Raw genomic sequence first — 17,883 nt, 5'->3', positions numbered from 1 at the left:
TATACTCTAGGTGCAGCCGGACTAGAGTCTTGTAGAGCAGGAGAATTAAGATTTTATCTCTGTAGCTGATCCCCTTTTTAATGCATGCCAATATTCTGTTAGCTTTGTTAGCAGCAGCTTGGCATTGCACTCCCAGGTCCTTTTCCATCCTAGATGTTGAAGGCCGGTTACAAATGGCACTCAAACACCCTTGGATTGGATGGCCATATCATTCTACCTATACCACCCACTCAAGGGGGGTTTTAGTTCTCATAGCCAAATCTGCACGCTTTCTCTCATAGACCCACTAGGTAGATATGTATTCCTTTATGCTACCTTATTCAGAGAACCTATATTGATACTGGCGTTCTATATACCTCCACCTTTCAGCTCCATGGTAATAGCTAAGGGTTTTAGTTGCATGGCACATTATCCTACTGTACCAGCAATATGGCGACTTCAATGCTACTTTAAATTCCAGCTTAGATAAACTGCAGACCGCTTTGCCATCTAAACCTCCTGCTCAAAAAACCCGCTTTGCTAGGCTAATTGCAGACGCTTCTTTCTTGACAATGTGGACTCTGCTCCTGTCTCTACAGTATGGGATGCATTTAAAATTCACTCCAGATCTACCCTTATTATGCATACAGTATAGCCAAACTGAAGTCCACATCAGAGGTAGCTTTGGCTCAGGCTATTACTAACCTGTCCTCTGCAGAAAAAACATTTACCAAGGAACCCTCCACCTCTCGGGCTACCCACCTTAAATTGCAGACCAGAGTAGTTGAACAACTGCACTATAAAAAGGCCAAGCGCAAACTGTTCTTTCATAAACAATAATATGAGCATGGTGAGAGGGCTGGCAAACTCTTGGCCTATTTAGTTCATAGTGTGGACAGACCCCCAGTGGTCATCTCATTGCTCTCCCCCACAGGTGACCCTATGACAGATCCCAGTCCGGTTTCAGGAAAATTTTGAGAACCCTTCGAAACCTTATACACGTCTACTGTATCAGACGATATGACACTAATGCAGTCCTTCTTTGACACTATGCAAATTCCCCAACTCTGAGGAACAAGTTAAAATGCTTGAAGTACCACGAACGACAAAGGAGATAGAACGAGGAAATTTAGCAATAGCTTTGGCTGAGTCACCGGGTCTCGATGGCTTGCCCATAAAATTCTATTCCCTTTATTCTGAACTACTAACACCAAAAACTTATCTCCTTTTTAATACTTGCCACCAGACTAAATCAGAGGTGATCTGCTCTCTGATACATGAAGATCAGTCAGGCTTCATGCCCAGTAGAAATACCTCCTTCAACCTGTAGAGGCTATATATAAACCTTCAAACTCAGCATGAAAATACCGGCTCAAAAGCGATTGTAGCTTTGGACACAGCTAAGGCGCTCGACTCAGTTGAGTGGTGCTTTTTATGGAAATGCCTATAAAATTACGGGTTTGGCCCCAAATTTATCAGATAAATACAAATGTTATACCAGGCTCCAGTGGCCAAGGTGTTGGCAAATGGATGGATATCTGATTAATTTCCCCTCACCAGAGGAACTTGAGAAGGCTTCCCGTTGTCCCCTTTGCTATATGCACTAGCAGCTGAACCACTGGCAATAACTATACAGTCACACCATGATATATCTGGCTTACATCTAGGCTCCTGACAGAAAAGATAAGTATTTATGCAGATGACACTCTGTTATATCTAGCGGACTCTGGTTCATCCTTGTCAACAGCTTTGACCCTCATAGAACAGTTTGGACTTTTCTCTGGCCTAAAAATTAAATTGGGATAAATCCCAAATACTCCCCCTAGATCGCTTTCTGCCACCGTGAAATCAGGCTAACCTCCATCTACAAAGGGTCAACCATATTAAATATCTTGGAGTTCAAGTCCTCAATTCCCCAGCGGAGTATACCCCTAACAATATACAACCCCTTTTTGATATGATAAAGGCCAAAACTCAAATATGGGCCCACTTATCTATAGGAGTGTTGGGCCACACAAACCTTATAAGAAAAATAGTACTTCTACTCAAGATACTCTACATACTCTGGCATTGTCCGATATATCTACCGCTCAAACATTTCAAAACCGTGGAGTCTCTACTTAAGCCATTCATATGGGATACTTGCAGACACAAATTGCCTTGGCAGAAGCTGAAAAACCCCACCGATCTGGGAGGCGCAGCTCTCCCAGACTTTAATTTGTACTACTTAGCAGCTCAGCTATCCCAGCTATTTCATACTGATAAAACTGACAGGTTAAGATTCTTTTCCTTCTTATGCCCCAAATGATCACACTCATCAACAGACCCCCTTTATGCTATAACAAGTGGGATTAAAGGAGCGGAAGTTTCGGGAGACTGACAATCCCTCCTTTTTCAGTATAGACTTATATGGGATGTTGTATCGGACAAGCTAAACTATCCCCAATATCACATGTTCGCCCACCTATGGCATAATACTACACTCATGGCACTATGCTCCACCTCTGGCGCTCCATATGTCTATTATTTATCTCACCTTTTGGCAAATGGAATTCTCAAACCATTTGATAGACTGAAAAATGACTATATGTTGCCAAACCATATGTTTTTCAGATTTCTCCAAGTCTGGCATGCCCTCCAAACTCATTTCCCCTCTACAATTCCCCAGCCTGACCCCAACCCTGTAATGGAGGTAATGAAAAGCTCAGATCCCCAAAAATGTATTTCAGTGTTCTATTACATTTTACATCTTCCCTCTTCATCCAGATTAGCCTATGACTTTAAACCAAGGTGGGAGAGAGATTTTGGTGCACTGGAAGATGAGGAGTGGAGTGAGGCACTGGACACCTGCAAGGCAGTGTCACTCAAATTATCAGGTCACCTTACCCAAATATACATACTTAACCGCTCCTACAGTGGGGCAAAAAAGTATTTAGTCAGCCACCAATTGTGAAAGTTCTCCCACTTAAAAAGATAAGAGAGGCCTGTAATTGTCAAAGGTATACCTCATCTATGAGAGACAAAATGTGGAAACAAATCTAGGCAATCACATTTTCTGATTTTTGAAAGAATTTATTTGCAAATTATGGTAGAAAATAAGTATTTGGTCACCTACAAACAAGCAAGATTTCTGGCTCTCAGAGACCTGTATCTTCTTGTTTAAGAGGCTCCTCTGTCCTCCACTCATTACCTGTATTAATGGCACCTGTTTGAACTTGTTATCAGTATAAAAGACACCTGTCCACAACCTCAAACAGTCACACTCCAAACTCCACTATAGTGAAGACCAAAGAGCTGGCGAAGGACACCAGAAACAAAATTGTACACCTGCACCATGCTGGGAAGACTGAATCTTCAATAGGCAAGCAGCTTGTTGTGAAGAAATCAATTGTGGGAGCAATAATTAGAAAATGGAAGACATACAAGACCACTGATAATCTCCCTCGATCTGGGGCTCCACGCAAGATCTCACCCCGCGGGGTGAAAATGATCACAAGAACGGTGAGCAAAAATTCCAGAACCGAACGGGGGGACCTAGTAAATGACCTGCAGAGAGCTGGGGCCAACTTAACAAAGGCTACCATCAGTAACACACTACGCCGCCAGGGACTCAAATCCTGCAGTTCCAGACGTGTCCCTCTGCTTAAGCCAGTACATGTCCAGGCCCATCTAAGGTTTGCTAGAGAGCATTTGGATGATCCAGAAGAGGATTGGGAGAATGTCATATGGTCAGATGAAACCAAAGTAGAACTGTTTGGTAGAAACACAACTCGTCGTGTTTGGAGGAGAGAAAATGCTGAGTTGCAACCAAAGAACACCATACCTACTGTGAAGCATGGGGGTGGCAACATCATGCTTTGGGGCTGTTTCTCTGCAAAGGGAACAGGACGACTGATCCGTGTACATGAAAGAATTAATGGGGCCATGTATCGTGAGATTTTGAGTGCAAACCTCCTCCCATCAGCAAGGGCATTGAAGATGAAACGTGGCTGGGTCTTTCAGCATGACAATGATCCCAAACACACCGCCTGGGCAACGAAGGAGTGGCTTCATAAGAAGCATTTCAAGGTCCTGGAGTGGCCTAGCCAGTCTCCAGATCTCAACCCCATGGAAAATTGGATTATGTGGTTGTAATTGCTAAATGTAAATGTAAATGTATATACAAATGTAAAAGGGTGCTGTACCCATTGTGGAGTGATATATGGTGTTGCTTAGGATATAGGATATACCTTTGATTTACAATTTAAAATACTGTGCTATCTCTTTTTATTCATTTATTTGTAATCTTGTGCGTGTCGCTGCTGATAAGCCTGCGCTGATCTCCCCGTGCTCGGGGACATCCCCCCACAACAAGCATCTCTCCTCCGGGTGGAGGTAAAGTCAGAGGAGTTTCTTTCTTTTTTTTTTTTTCTTCCCTGAAGGGGCTAGTTAACGGCAGCGAGGAGTCGCGCCGACTGGCCTATCTCTTTGATAGGACAAGGGAATTGGGTTTTTTTTTTTTTTTTTTTTTTTTTTTTTGGGCTCCCCCTCCCATAGCCCCAGACGATCGTAAGACATGACCAGATTAAAGTTTACCTCATATAATGTTAAGGGACTAAACATCCCAGAGAAATGGATTAGGCTGCTTGCTGAACTGAGAAGGTTAAAGACGCAAATTGCCTTTCTGCAGCAGACACACTTTAGAAGGGATAGAATACCAAGGCTGGTAAACCATAAATTCTCTGCTGTATACCATAGTGCATCCTTGACCTCTAAATCAAATGGGGTTTCTATCATTGTGTCAAAACAGACTCCATGGAAGGAGACTAAAGTAATTACAGATGAGGAGGGCCGTCTTTTAATTGTAAAGGGATTACTAGGACTGCAAAAGGTTACATAAGTGAATATGTATCTCCCGAATTGGTTGCCTGGAGACCTGTCTCCAATTGGTACATCAGCATAAGGAGGGAATCTTGATGATAGGGGGAGACTTAAATTTGGCCCTGGACCCTTCTTTAGATGCATCCAGGGGAGCCTCCCACCTGTCATTTACAAAATTACGAAGAGTAAAAAAATTATTAAGTGATCTGCAGGTGGTAGATACATGGAGGACATTACATGTCCAAGATAGAGATTATACATTCTTCTCGGCAAAACATAAATCATATACTCGAATCGATTATATTTTGGTTTCACAGACAGGAATAACATCGTTGGTGAGTGCTTATATAGGCTCATTCACCTTGTCAGAGCATGCCCCGACCAACTGTGTACTGGACCTAGGAGAGGGAGATCGTCGCGAGTGGCAATGGAGGATCAATGAGACCCTGTTAAAGGACAAGGATTATGAACAAAAATTAAATCAGGAACTGGATTCCTTTTTTTAATAAATGATACAGAGGAAGTTACCCCATTCTGTTTATGGGAAACACATAAATGCATGATGAGCGGGGTCTTTATATCTTTAGGGGCGCATAGGAAAAAGAAGCTTAACGAACAGATTGATGTACTACTTAAAAGAATTCGGGAAGTGGAGCTGATACATAAAAAATCTCAGACACAAGAAATAGAGGAGAAATTAAGTGGTTTACGGGAGGACTTAAACTCATTGCTCATTGAACAGGCAAAAGGTAAGCTGAAACGGGGAAGAGGGACACTCTATGAATTTGGGAACAAACCGAGCAGGATGTTAGCAAAGGCCCTTAAGGATACCACTACACAGAGGTATATGTCAGGTATTAAAACACAGAATGATAGGATGGTTAGCTCCTCACAGGAAATGGCACAGATTTTTAAGGAGTACTACAAGGGTCTTTACCAATTGGAAGGACAATTATCTCCAGAGAAGAGTAAGAGTAAATGGGAGTTGGCAAGGGAATATTTACAAACCTCAGGAATGCCAAAGTTGAGGAGACCGCACGAGAGCTAGACGTACCAATTACAGTAGAAGAATTTAAGAGAGCATTAAACCTTTTAAAATTGGGGAAAGCACAGGGCCCAGACGGGTATACCCTGGCATACTACAGATTTTTGCGGAGAAATTGGCTCAGGGATTCATAGCTGCCTTTAACTCATTGTGCGAGGGACAGAAGATACCTACTGAGACATTGTTGGCACATATAGCAGTAATCCTGAAGGAGGGTAAGGACCCATCTCAGTGTTTCAGCTACCGGCCAATAGCTTTGTTAAATGCGGATCTAAAAATTTTCTCAAAGATTCTAGCGACCAGACTTGATGAACACATCCCCTCACTGATACACCAAGACCAAGTGGGGTTTACTGCTGGGAGGGAGGGGAGGGAAAATACGCAGAGAGTAATAAACGCCATCTACATTACACAGAGTCAGCAGAAACCCCTAACACTGTTTTCAGCTGATGCTGAAAAAGCATTTGATAGAGTTGATTGGATATTCCTTAGGGCTACATTGCAACATATTGGTCTGGGGGATGGAATGCTGAGATGGTTTTCAAATCTATACTCTGTCCCGAGTGCGAGGGTTAGGGTAAACGATAGACTCTCGGATTCATTCTGTATTCGAAATGGAATGCGCCAGGGCTGTCCATTGTCGCCCATTATTTTTATTCTCACATTGGAGCCTTTCCTAAGGAAGATACGAGCCAACTCCAATATTAGAGGTATAAACACAGAAAGAGAGGAGCATAAATTAGCAGCATATGCGGACAATCTGATTTTTTTCATAACCTCTCCAATAATATGCCTCCTGTCTCTCCTAATGGAGATACGTCAATATGGGAGGATAGCAAATTATAAGGTGAATTATACCAAATCAGAGGCTATGGGGATGGGAATGAAGGCACCCTGACTGCAACAGATAAAGATGCAATTTAACTTCAGATGGACAGAATCCCATATAAGCTACTTGGGAACTAAAATACCAAAGAAGCTTAGCAGGATATTTGAATTAAATTATGTCCCGATGCTAAGACAAATTAAACTAGAGTTACAGAGATGGGATAGAGAGACCTTTACATGGTTTGGAAGGACAAATATCATAAAGATGAATGTCATGCCTAGGCTTCTTTACTTGTTGCCAATAAAGACTCCCCCAAGCTTTCTGAAGGACCTTAGATCGAGGTTTTTGAAGTTTATCTGGGCTGGGAAGCCAGTAAGAGTACGGAGAACCATCCTAGTGCTCCCGAAAGAAAAAGGAGGCATTGGCTTTCCAGACCCAGTGAGATCCCAGGAAGCCTCACAGTTAGCTAGACTAATGGAATGGTGCGCCTCTGAGAGGAAACCATATGTACAATTAGAACAAGCGATGGTTAATATTCCCCTGGAGGGATTGCCGTGGATAGCAAGACTGGATATACCAACAATAGTGAAAAAACATCCACTGGCAAGTGCAACTCTTCATACAATTAACACGATCTTTAAAAAGACAAATCTGTCTCCATCTCCGAGTCCCATGATCCCGGTGCTGGGTACGCCAGACTTTCAGCCTGGCATAACAGACCGGGGATATGAGGTTATTAAACGAAGGGGGATAAACAGGATCATACATTTCTCAAGGGGTAACTGTTTGATGACAACAGGTGAGATAGAAAGAGAAGTAACACCAGACTTGGACTTCCTCAGGGCAATGCAGTTAGGAGCATACATCCGCTCGAAAATAAAAATTTACCCAGAAATACGGGGACTATCGGGCTTTGAACAGATATGTTTAGATGGAGAGAGTATGAGGCATTCCCTATCATATTTCTATGAAGTATTAACGAGCCTGGAAGCACCCCAAGATCTTAATTTTATTCAAGCCTGGGAGAGGGAAATGGGGATCTTGTTCTGCCAAAGACAGAAGGATAAAATCTCTCCATAAAACATCAGTCGCAAGCAATCAGGAGGGAGGATATAAAATCCTCACCAGATGGTATAGAACACCATCCGTGCTACATAAAATATTCCCACAGGTTCCAAATGTATGTTGGCGCTGTGGGAAGTCAGAGGGCACGATGTTGCACATTTTTTGGGAATGTGAGAAGATCAGGGAATTTTGGAAAATGGTCGAGGAAACAGTTAAGGATATTACAGGTGTGTCTCTTGGAGAAAATCCGGCAGCATTCTTATTAAATGATGTCCCCATGTCGGTGGAAAAATATAAAAACTCCCCGCTTAAACACCTTCTCGCGGCAGCGAGGGCCTGTATTCCGGCTTTGTGGAAAAGTATAGTTCCGCCGTCTAGAGTACAGTGGTGGGCTAGAATAACAGAAATCCAACAAATGGAGAATCTGACTTTGATGTTGAAAGAACAGGATGAAAAATACTGGAAGATATGGTCTCCCTACCTAGCTTTTAGAAGTGGAGAACATGAGAGGTAGGTCATGTGCGATCGGATGGGAGGGGGAGGGGGTGCACCCTTCCCTTTTTTTCCTTTTTTTTTTTCTGCTTGTTGGGGCTTTAGAGGGTGGGGGTAGGGGTCAGGGTTAGGAAAAGAGACTGAGCTGTATTGATTATGGAAAAAAAAAAGAAAACCGGAGGGAGTTGAAAGTCCGTGTTACCCAGCGACAGCCCCAAAACATCACTGCTCTAGAGGAGATCTGCATGGAGGAATGGGCCAACATACCAGCAAAAGTGTGTGACAACCTTGTGAAGACCTACAGAAAATGATTGACCTTTGTCATTGCCAACAAAGGATATATAACAAAGTATTGAGATGAACTTTTGATATTGACCAAATACTTATTTTTCACCATAATTTGCAAATAAATTCAAAAATCAGACAATGTGATTGTCTGGATTTGTTTCCACATTTTGTCTCTCATAGTTGAGGTATACCTATGATGACAATTACAGGCCTCTCTCATTTTTAAGTGGGAGAACTTGCACAATTGGTGGCTAACTAAATACTTTTTTGCCCCACTGTACCTTGTATATTTGTAATGAATAGGGATGAGCCAAACACCCCCCCCCGGTTCGGTTCACACCAGAACTTGCGAACAGACCAAAACTTCGTACGAACGTTAGAACCCCATTGAAGTCTATGGGACTCGAATGTTCAAAATCAAAAGTGCTCATTTTAAAGGCTAATTTGCATGGTATTGTCCTTAAAAGGGTTTGGGGATCCGGGTCCTGCCCCAGGGCACATGTAACAATGCAAAAAAAGTTTTAAAAGCGGCCATTTTTTCGGGAGCAGTGATTTTAATAATGCTTAAAGTCAAACAATAAAAGTGTAATATTCCTTTAAATTTCATACCTGGGGGGTGTCTACAGTATGCCTGTAAAGGGGCTCATGTTTCCCGTGTTTAGAACAGTCTGACAGCAAAATGACATTTCAAAGGAAAAAAGTCATTTAAAACGACTCGCGGCTATTAATGAATTACACATAAAAGTTCATTGATAAAAACGGCATGGGATTTCCCCACAGGGGAACCCCGAACCAAAATAAAAAAAAAAAAAAAAATGACGTAGGGGTCCCCCTAAAAATTCATACCAGACCCTTCAGGTCTGGTATGGATTTTGATGGGGAACCCCGCGCCAAAATTTTTAAAAAACCTGGCGTGGGGTCCCCCCAAAAATCCATACCAGACCCTTATCCGAGCATGCAACCTGGCAGGCCGCAGGAAAAGAGGGGGGACGAGAGGGCGCCCCCCCTCCTGAACCGTACCAGGCCACATGCCTTTAACATTGGGAGAGTGCTTTGGGCTAGCCCACCAAAGCACCTTGTCCCCATGTTGATGAGGACAAGGGCCTCATCCCCCACAACCCTGGCCGGTGGTTGTGGGGGTCTGCAGGCGGGGGGCTTATCAGAATCTGGAAGCCCCCTTTAACAAGGGGACCCCCAGATCCCGGCCCCCCCTGTGTGAAATGGGAAGGGGGTACAAAAGTACCCCTACCATTTCACTAAAAAACTGTCAAAAATGTTAAAAATGACAAGAGACAGTTTTTGACAATTCCTTTATTTAAATGCTTCTTCCTTCTTCTATCTTCCTTCATCTTCTTCTTCTTCTTCTGGTTCTTCTGGCTCTTCTGGTTCTTCTTCCGGCGTTCTTGTCCAGCATCTCCTCCGCGGCGTCTTCTATCTTCTTCTCCTCGGGCCGCTCCACACCCATGGCATGGGGGGGGCTCCCGCTCTTCTCTTCATCTTCATCTTCTTCTTCATCTTCTTCATCTTCTTCTTTTCTTCTCTTCTTCTCTTCTCCATTTTCATCTCCGGGCCGCTCCGCATCCATGCTGGCGTGGAGGGAGGCTCCCGCTGTGTGACAGCGTCTCCTCGTCTGACGGTTCTTAAATAACGGGGGGCGGGGCAACCCGGTGACCCCGCCCCCCTCTGACGCACGGTGACTTGACGGGACTTCCCTGTGACGTCACGGGGAATGCCACAGGGAAGTCCTGTCATGTCCCGTGCGTCAGAGGGGGGTGGGGTCACCGGGTGGCCCCGCCCCCCGTTATTTAAGAAGCGTCAGACGAGGAGACGCCGTCACACAGCGGGAGCCTCCCTCCATGCCAGCATGGATGCCGGGCGGCCCGAAGAAGAAAATGAAGAAGAGAAGAAGAGAAGAAAAGAAGAAGATGAAGAAGAAGATGAGGAAGATGAAGAGAAGAGCGGGAGCCTCCCCCCATGCCATGGGTGCGGAGCGGCCCGAGGAGAAGATAGAAGACGCCGCGGAGGAGATGTTGGACGAGAACGCCGGAGGAAGAACCAGAAGAGCCAGAAGAACCAGAAGAAGAAGAAGAAGATGAAGGAAGATAGAAGAAAGAAGAAGCATTTAAATAAAGGGATTGTCAAAATCTGTCTCTTGTCATTTTTAACATTTTTGACAGTTTTTTAGTGAAATGGTAGGGGTACTTTTGTACCTCCTTACCATTTCACATGGGGGGGCGGGATCTGGGGGTCCCCTTGTTAAAGGGGGCTTCCAGATTCCGATAAGCCCCCTGCCCGCACACCCCCACAACCACCGGCCAGGGTTGTGGGGATGAGGCCCTTGTCCTCATCAACATGAAGACAAGGTGTTTTGGGGGGCTACCCCAAAGCACCCTCCCAATGTTGAGGGCATGTGGCCTGGTACGGTTCAGGAGGGGGGGCGCTCTCTCGTCCTGAAGGGCCTGGTATGGAATTTAGGGGGACCCCCACGTCATTTTATTTTTAAATTTTGGTTCGGGGTTCCCCTGTGGGGAATTCCCATGGCGTTTTTATCAATGAACTTCTATGTGTATTGTCGGACCGGCAATGCAATAGCCGCGAGTAGTTTTAAATGGCTTTTTTCCTTCTAAATGTCATTTTGCTGTCAGACTGTTCTAAACACAGGAAACATGCGCCCCTTTACAGGCATACTATAGACACCCCCCAGCTACGAAATTTAAAGGGATATTACACTTTTATTGTTTGACTTTAAGCATTATTAAAATCACTGCTCCTGAAAAAACTGACGTTTTTAAAACTTTTTTTTGCATTGATCCATGTCCCCAGGGGCAGGACCCAGGTCCCCAAACACTTTTTATGACAATAACTTGCATATAAGCCTTTAAAATTAGCACTTTTGATTTCTCCCATAGACTTTTAAAGGGTGTTCCGCGGCATTCGAATTTGCCGCGAACACCCCAAATTGTTCGCTGTTCGGCCAATGTTCGAGTTGAACATGAGTTCGACTCGAACTCGAAGCTCATCCCTGATGGTGAATGGTAATTCATCAAAAAGATAGTTCCTCAAAGTATTACACTCTGAAGTGTAAATCCAACGCTCCTTATCTCTAGATCTGTGAAAATTGGCTCCCCCATAAATGAGCCACAGAGAGGCAATATAGTGTAATACTGTTTTTTAAAAAAAAAGCACTTACATGCCAATGTAAAGTACAGCAGATAGCAGCACAGCTGGGGGATGAGGCAGAGGCCGGTCCAACTTTCGGTGTATAAAATGGAAAGCACAGTGTGCATCTAAGCTGGGAATGGAAGTGTAAACTCCTGTATCAAGCGCCCCAAGCCTCGTTCTCAGAGAAGAGCGGATTTTTATGACACTTCGGGTGAAGCACTTTTGTTTAACAAGAATTAAGCACGCTGCACTTTAGCAAGACACGGTGTTGGAGTCACTACATATACAGAAGAATTGAATGAATCTATATGTTTTTAGATATAATTTCATCACTTATGCTGGACTGTTTTGGTGTCATATTTATGGTATATGTGCTGGTATATATGGTGCACTCACGCAGGACTGGGTGATTTCATATTCATATACATATTTATATGGTTTTGCGCCCGATTTTTCCATGATTTTATCTATTCATATCGCAGAGGGACCTTCATGTGACATCAGAAGCCAATATAGGGATTCAATCTATACCTGATCATGCTCCCGTCTCTATCACCCCAAGTTTGACGGCCCCTCCCGCCAAACCTAATACGTGGAGATTAAATTCTTCACTATTAACAGACCCAGTCCTGTTGCCTAAGTTAACTTGACCACTAACTGAATTATTTCAACACAACATGATCCCTGATGCAGACCCAATGATGGTTTGGGAGGCACACAGATGTTCCACTAGAGGGGAGTTAATTAAAATGGGAACCCACCGGAAAAGATAAAAAGAAATCATAGTTAACTGATAAAATTCTCTCTAGAAACCCTACACAGTCCCTAACAGCACACTCGACGATGGCCTTACTGGAAACCAGAAAAGCACTTAGGCAGATCCTAGACGGCAAAATAAAACGGTTTCTGATCTTCCGTAAAAAAATGTTACTATGAACACGGTGACAAAACTGGTAAAATACTAGCAAGGCCCTAAGGGACCCAAACTCCAATCACAATATATTGGGCATTCAGAATAAGGCATGTAAGATTGACAGAACCACAGATAGAATAGTACAACATTTTCACAACTTTTATACTAATTTTTACAACCTGCCGAATCAACACAAACCAGTAGACACCCAAGACAATAGGTTATGAGCCATAAAGGAATACTTAAAAGAATCCAATCTCTGCACACTTGCATCAGATGACATCTCACAACTCGGGAAACTCATAGACTCTTCAGAAATCAGACTTGCCATTAAGGACCTAAAGACAGGCAAAAGCCCAGGCCCAGATGGTTTCAGTGCCATATACTTGATTTGATTGTAGCCGTATTAGTGCCATATACTATAAGACATTTCTTGACTTACTAATAAAACCCCTTATGGAAGCACTAAATTCATTAACAACGAGAACAGTATCCACTGAATATTCTGGCGGCCTTCAATGTGGTCATCAAGCCGAACAGAGATCCGTTACACTGTGCCAGCTACAGACGAATCTCCTTGTTAAATTTAGATGTCAAGCTCATGGTGAAAATTATTGCCAATAGATTGAAACCACCACTTCATGGCCTGATTGGACCAGACCAGGCTGGATTTATGCCGGGCAGAGAGGCCAAGGACAAAGTCACCAAGTCCTTGGACCTGATCTATGCCACCAACACGCAAAAAAATCGAAGGCCTCTTCCTGTGAACGGACGTGTAGAAGGCCTTTGATCGAGTAGCAAGGGATTTTGTGCTGGAGACTTGTCGGTTTATTGGCTTGGGACCGCACATGACGACTTGGATATCTTCACTATATAAGAACCCCACTATATAAGAACCCCATGGCTAGACTTAAAATAAACGGCTCTTTGTCAAATAGCGTAAACATACAAAATGGCACAAGGCAGGGCTGTCCACTGTCACTGATAAAATGGTGGGTGTTCTTCGCGCTATCAAGCTAGTGAAACACCAAAGTAAAAATGAGATGATAGATAATTGCAGCAAAATCTAAAGTGTTCACAACAACTCAGAGAAAAAGTAAATAGAAAATGATTTCGCGCAAAAATCTAGTGATGAGGAATAAAATTCTAAAAGAAGTATAATTACAACTAAGGAGTCAAATGAATATATAAAAGACACGTATAATGGTGAACGTGTCACTATGTGATGTATCATCTAAAGACGTGACCCTAAAATTGAATGCAATCAATTCCTGATGAAATAACCAAATGGATGGTGAATAAATGAGTGATAAAGTGACAGTTAACAGTGCACATAAATCACAATAGCAATGCAAGTAAATCACAAAGTGAATAAATGAATAAATAAAAATTAATGTGATGAAAAAAATATATATGAATGAAAATGGTAAGTCCATAGGGTGAGGTCAACCACTCTCAGAGGTCCCTGCTAAGGGAATAAGATAGGACAGATGTTCTAGTGGGTGACTGATGAATAATGAAATTCAGTATGTTGCCTATAGAAACTCCATGTAATGTCTCCTGGATGTAGTCTCACAGAACTCTCACCTTCAAGCTGTTAAAACATGGCATCTATGAGTACAGGTGTATCGATGTAATCTTTGATGAATGTTGTCAGTGAGGTCCTCTGTGAATTTCTCCTTTAATATCCTCTGCCAGTGTCTCCTATAAAGGGCTCAATATTACCACAACCGTAGCGGGGGGGGAGAGAAAGAAAAGGCCTCCACTAGTGTAATAAGTTTGAACAATGGGGGATGTTTAATAAAGTGTTTAAAATTGGACTCTTACAATAAGGTAAAGTGTTAAAAGCAAATGGATAAAAGACTGTGTGGCGTTCTCAGCGCCCTCTCACTTGTTCTTCCTGGTGTACGTCTCGCTCCAGCCACTCCCTACGCGTTACGACACGCTCACTTGTCTTCATCTTTTTTTCAAAATGTTATTTTTACATTTATATAATAAAAAATAAAAACCCCAGTGCTGATCAAAGACCACCAAAAAAAAGCCCTATTTGTGTGAAAAAATTATATAAATTTAATTTGGGCACAGGGATGCATGACCGTGCAATTGCCTGGTAAAGTAGCGCAGTGCTGAATAGCAAAAAATGACCTGGTCATGAAGGGGGTAAACTTTTTCAGAGCTTAAGTAGATAACATTACATAAGTTATAACATCGTATAGTAACTAAAACGTAACACTTTTCTATGTAACCTTTCCTGAAATTCAAAACATTGTTTATGGTTTTTAAAAAACATAAAAAATTCTAGTGTATGTGTTTGTGTGTGTATGTACATACACTCAAACTGACTACCATTTTAGGGATGCAAATGTATTTGTTAATTTTCTGTGTCATAAAACTCAGCTTCAGCTGAAAATTACCATATATTGGAACCTCACTTCTCTCCTGTTTTTTTTTTTTATTACCCCATTTACCTGTTATGCTGGGTTTCCTTTGATTCACACAGTCACCTGCCCAGCAAATCCAGCATTGTTCTGCTGTGATTCACTGCTTAGGTGCCATAGCTCAGGTCCCGCCATCTTTTTCTTTGATGTCATCAGGAATATGGCTGCCTCTTCCAGGTTCAGGCAGATGGCCCCTTCCCCAGCTCTGACCATGATTGCGGTGTGTTCCTGGCTCCTAAAGCCTCCTGGGATATAAATATGATGTACATATTCCAGGAGGTTTCAGAAAGGAGGAGAATGGTAGTTGCACAGTACATCTTCAAAGTCCTCTACAAAGTTCCTGGAGTAGCCAGTCACTGTAATCCACAGGAAATAAAGCGGTACATTTTTATAAACTTTTAATAGAATGAATAAAAGATACCTTTACATTCTGGTTTAGGCTGCCATCCATCATTACCGCACTGACTTATGCCTTCAACTTTGTTATCACTACTGATAAATCCTTCCTTACATTTATATATGAAGTACGCGCCAACGTCAAATACATTCTCTTTTGTTATATATTCTCCATTAACCAGGTTTGGTTTTTGGCAAGATTCTGAAAATGGAAAAAATAAACACAATGTATGTGATTACACCTATTTTTATTCATATGTTATCACAATAATGCAAGGACAAGGCATTACACCGTTCACATAGATTACAACAATAAAGCAGAATTGTATTCTTCGTCTAGGTGTCTGTAGAGTTCATATGTAAGTATAAATAAAGATAAGAAACATTGTTATTAATCACTGTAGGTACAAACATAACAGCAATTAGAACCTCACAAATATATGTTTATAACAGGCATTTACAACTGTTCTCACATGCAACTAAAGTTCATTAAAAGTTTATATAAAAGGTATAAAATGTAAAGTAAATCTGTGCTTTTACCATGTATGATAACACAGAGCCCAAGAAGTGCCCAGGAAAGTGTACCCTTTACTTCTAAATATTTGGGAGCCTGCAACCAGGGCCGGAGCAAGGATTTTTGTCTACGCAGGCGAACGTGCATTTTCGCTCCCCCCCCCCCCCCCCAAGAAAGAGAGAGAGAAAGAGAGAAAGAGAGAAAGAGAGAAAGAGAGAAAGAGAGAAAGAAAGAAAGAAAGAAAGAGAGAAAGAAAGAAAGAGAGAAAGAGAGAAAGAAAGAAAGAAAGAGAGAAAGAGAGAAAGAGAGAAAGAGAGAAAGAAAGAAAGAAAGAAAGAAAGAAAGAAAGAAAGAAAGAAAGAAAGAAAGAAAGAAAGAAAGAAAGAAAGAAAGAAAGAAAGAAAGAAAGCTGACAGGGGTTGTAACCCTTCTTTTTTGCCATTAGTTTTACTTTAAAGCCCCAAAAGTGTTCTGATTGAAGTGTAATATGATACTGTGTTGTACACATTGCAATGTACAAGGCTTACCTTTAAGGAGGTAGTAAAGCTCGCTTTGTGATTTTTACCTATAGGTAAGCTTATCATAAGACTTACCTGTAGGTAAAATGAATATCTCCTAAACCTGCACGGTTTAAGAGCTATTCACCCTGCATGCAGCTGGTGACATGACTGGTGCATGCGCTCTGAAGGTCTGAAATACTGTTCCGGACCTTCAAAGCTTTGTGCCGGAACCGAGGGTGCATGTGTGTGCATGATGTCATTGCAGCTTAGCCGCTCATACAGCCGGAGCACGCAAACCCGGAAGGAAGACCGGGTGGAGATGGAAGTCCTGTCAGTGATGACAGCGCCCTGCTGGATTGCTTCGTTCTAAAGTAAGTATTTCATGGGGACGGAGCAAGACATTATGCCATTGTCTTGCAGATTTTTTTTTTTTTTTAATAAACTGCCGCGGTTTACTACCGCTTTATGGTCCCTTTCCCACAGACGTTCTGATTGAGTCTGCCTGTCTGTTTTTCAGGCGACCCCGATTAAACCATCCAACCATTTTCTATGGAGAGGCGGATGTAAATATTTAATTATTTATTTCGTTTTTTATTTCGGTTTGCACTAGGATTCCTCATCCTTGAGGGCAGCAAGGCCTGTGTTGACGCATCTTTTATATGGTGATCCACCTGTGCGCAGGAGTCGTTGTTTCTTGTTTGCGGATGTAAATGGACATGTGTCCATTTACACTTGCCTGCATCCAATCTGGTCTGCTAAAAATGGATTGGGATCCATTCCCCATTCGTCTAGTGGATTGGATCGAGTGAAAGTCGGATGTAAATGGACAGGAGGTCCGTTTACATCCAACCGCCCATAGAGGAGAGCAAGCTGTGTCCATGTCCGTTCTAAATAGCGGAGTGGACACGGGCCTGTCATCTGCCTGCTCAATGGAGATCAGTGGAGGGATTCCTCACTAAACAGGTGGATTTGAGCCAGAGTCTGTCCATGTGAAAAGGGCCTAAGGCTGAGTTCACACAGAGCCAATACACTCAGCGGACTCCGTTTTTCTCAGAGGTGGATCGCTCCGCTGATCTCCGCTGAGCAGGTGGATGACAGGTCTGTCTCCGCTCACTGTGCAGACATGGTCCTGTCAGAGTCCTGCTCTCCTCTATGGGGAGATGGACTGCCTGTTCGTTTTCATCCAATCCGCTGGACGGAATAGCGAACGTATTGCCATCCGTCTGTTTTCAGAGGATCTTGTCAGATGGATGGCAGACGGGTGTCAGCGGACACATCTCCGCTGATATCCGCCTGCCTATAGAAGTTGATAGGTGGCCCGCTGGGATCCACCTGAAAACCAGACAGGCGGATCCGAATGGGCCGAGCGTGTGAAAGGGGCTTTATAGTACACCTCACTATA

General features: G+C 42.9%; 1 protein-coding gene across 4 annotated transcripts in view; it reads right to left on the bottom strand.

The window, feature by feature from the left end:
- Window positions 1-17,883, bottom strand: part of LOC141103383 (coagulation factor XIII B chain-like) — a 1,101,294-nt gene that overhangs the window by 595,640 nt on the left and 487,771 nt on the right. For all 4 annotated transcript variants that reach the window (XM_073592898.1, XM_073592899.1, XM_073592902.1 and 1 more), the window contains one exon: window positions 15,493-15,669. In XM_073592898.1, coding sequence (XP_073448999.1) covers window positions 15,493-15,669 — 177 coding nt within the window. The remainder of the gene's footprint in view (window positions 1-15,492; window positions 15,670-17,883) is intronic.

The sequence above is a fragment of the Aquarana catesbeiana genome, linkage group LG07, assembly GCF_042186555.1.
Source record: "Aquarana catesbeiana isolate 2022-GZ linkage group LG07, ASM4218655v1, whole genome shotgun sequence".
NCBI classification, from domain to species: domain Eukaryota; kingdom Metazoa; phylum Chordata; class Amphibia; order Anura; family Ranidae; genus Aquarana; species Aquarana catesbeiana.
Note: the sequence above shows the minus strand (reverse complement) of the source record. Positions and strands in the feature narration are given on the sequence as shown.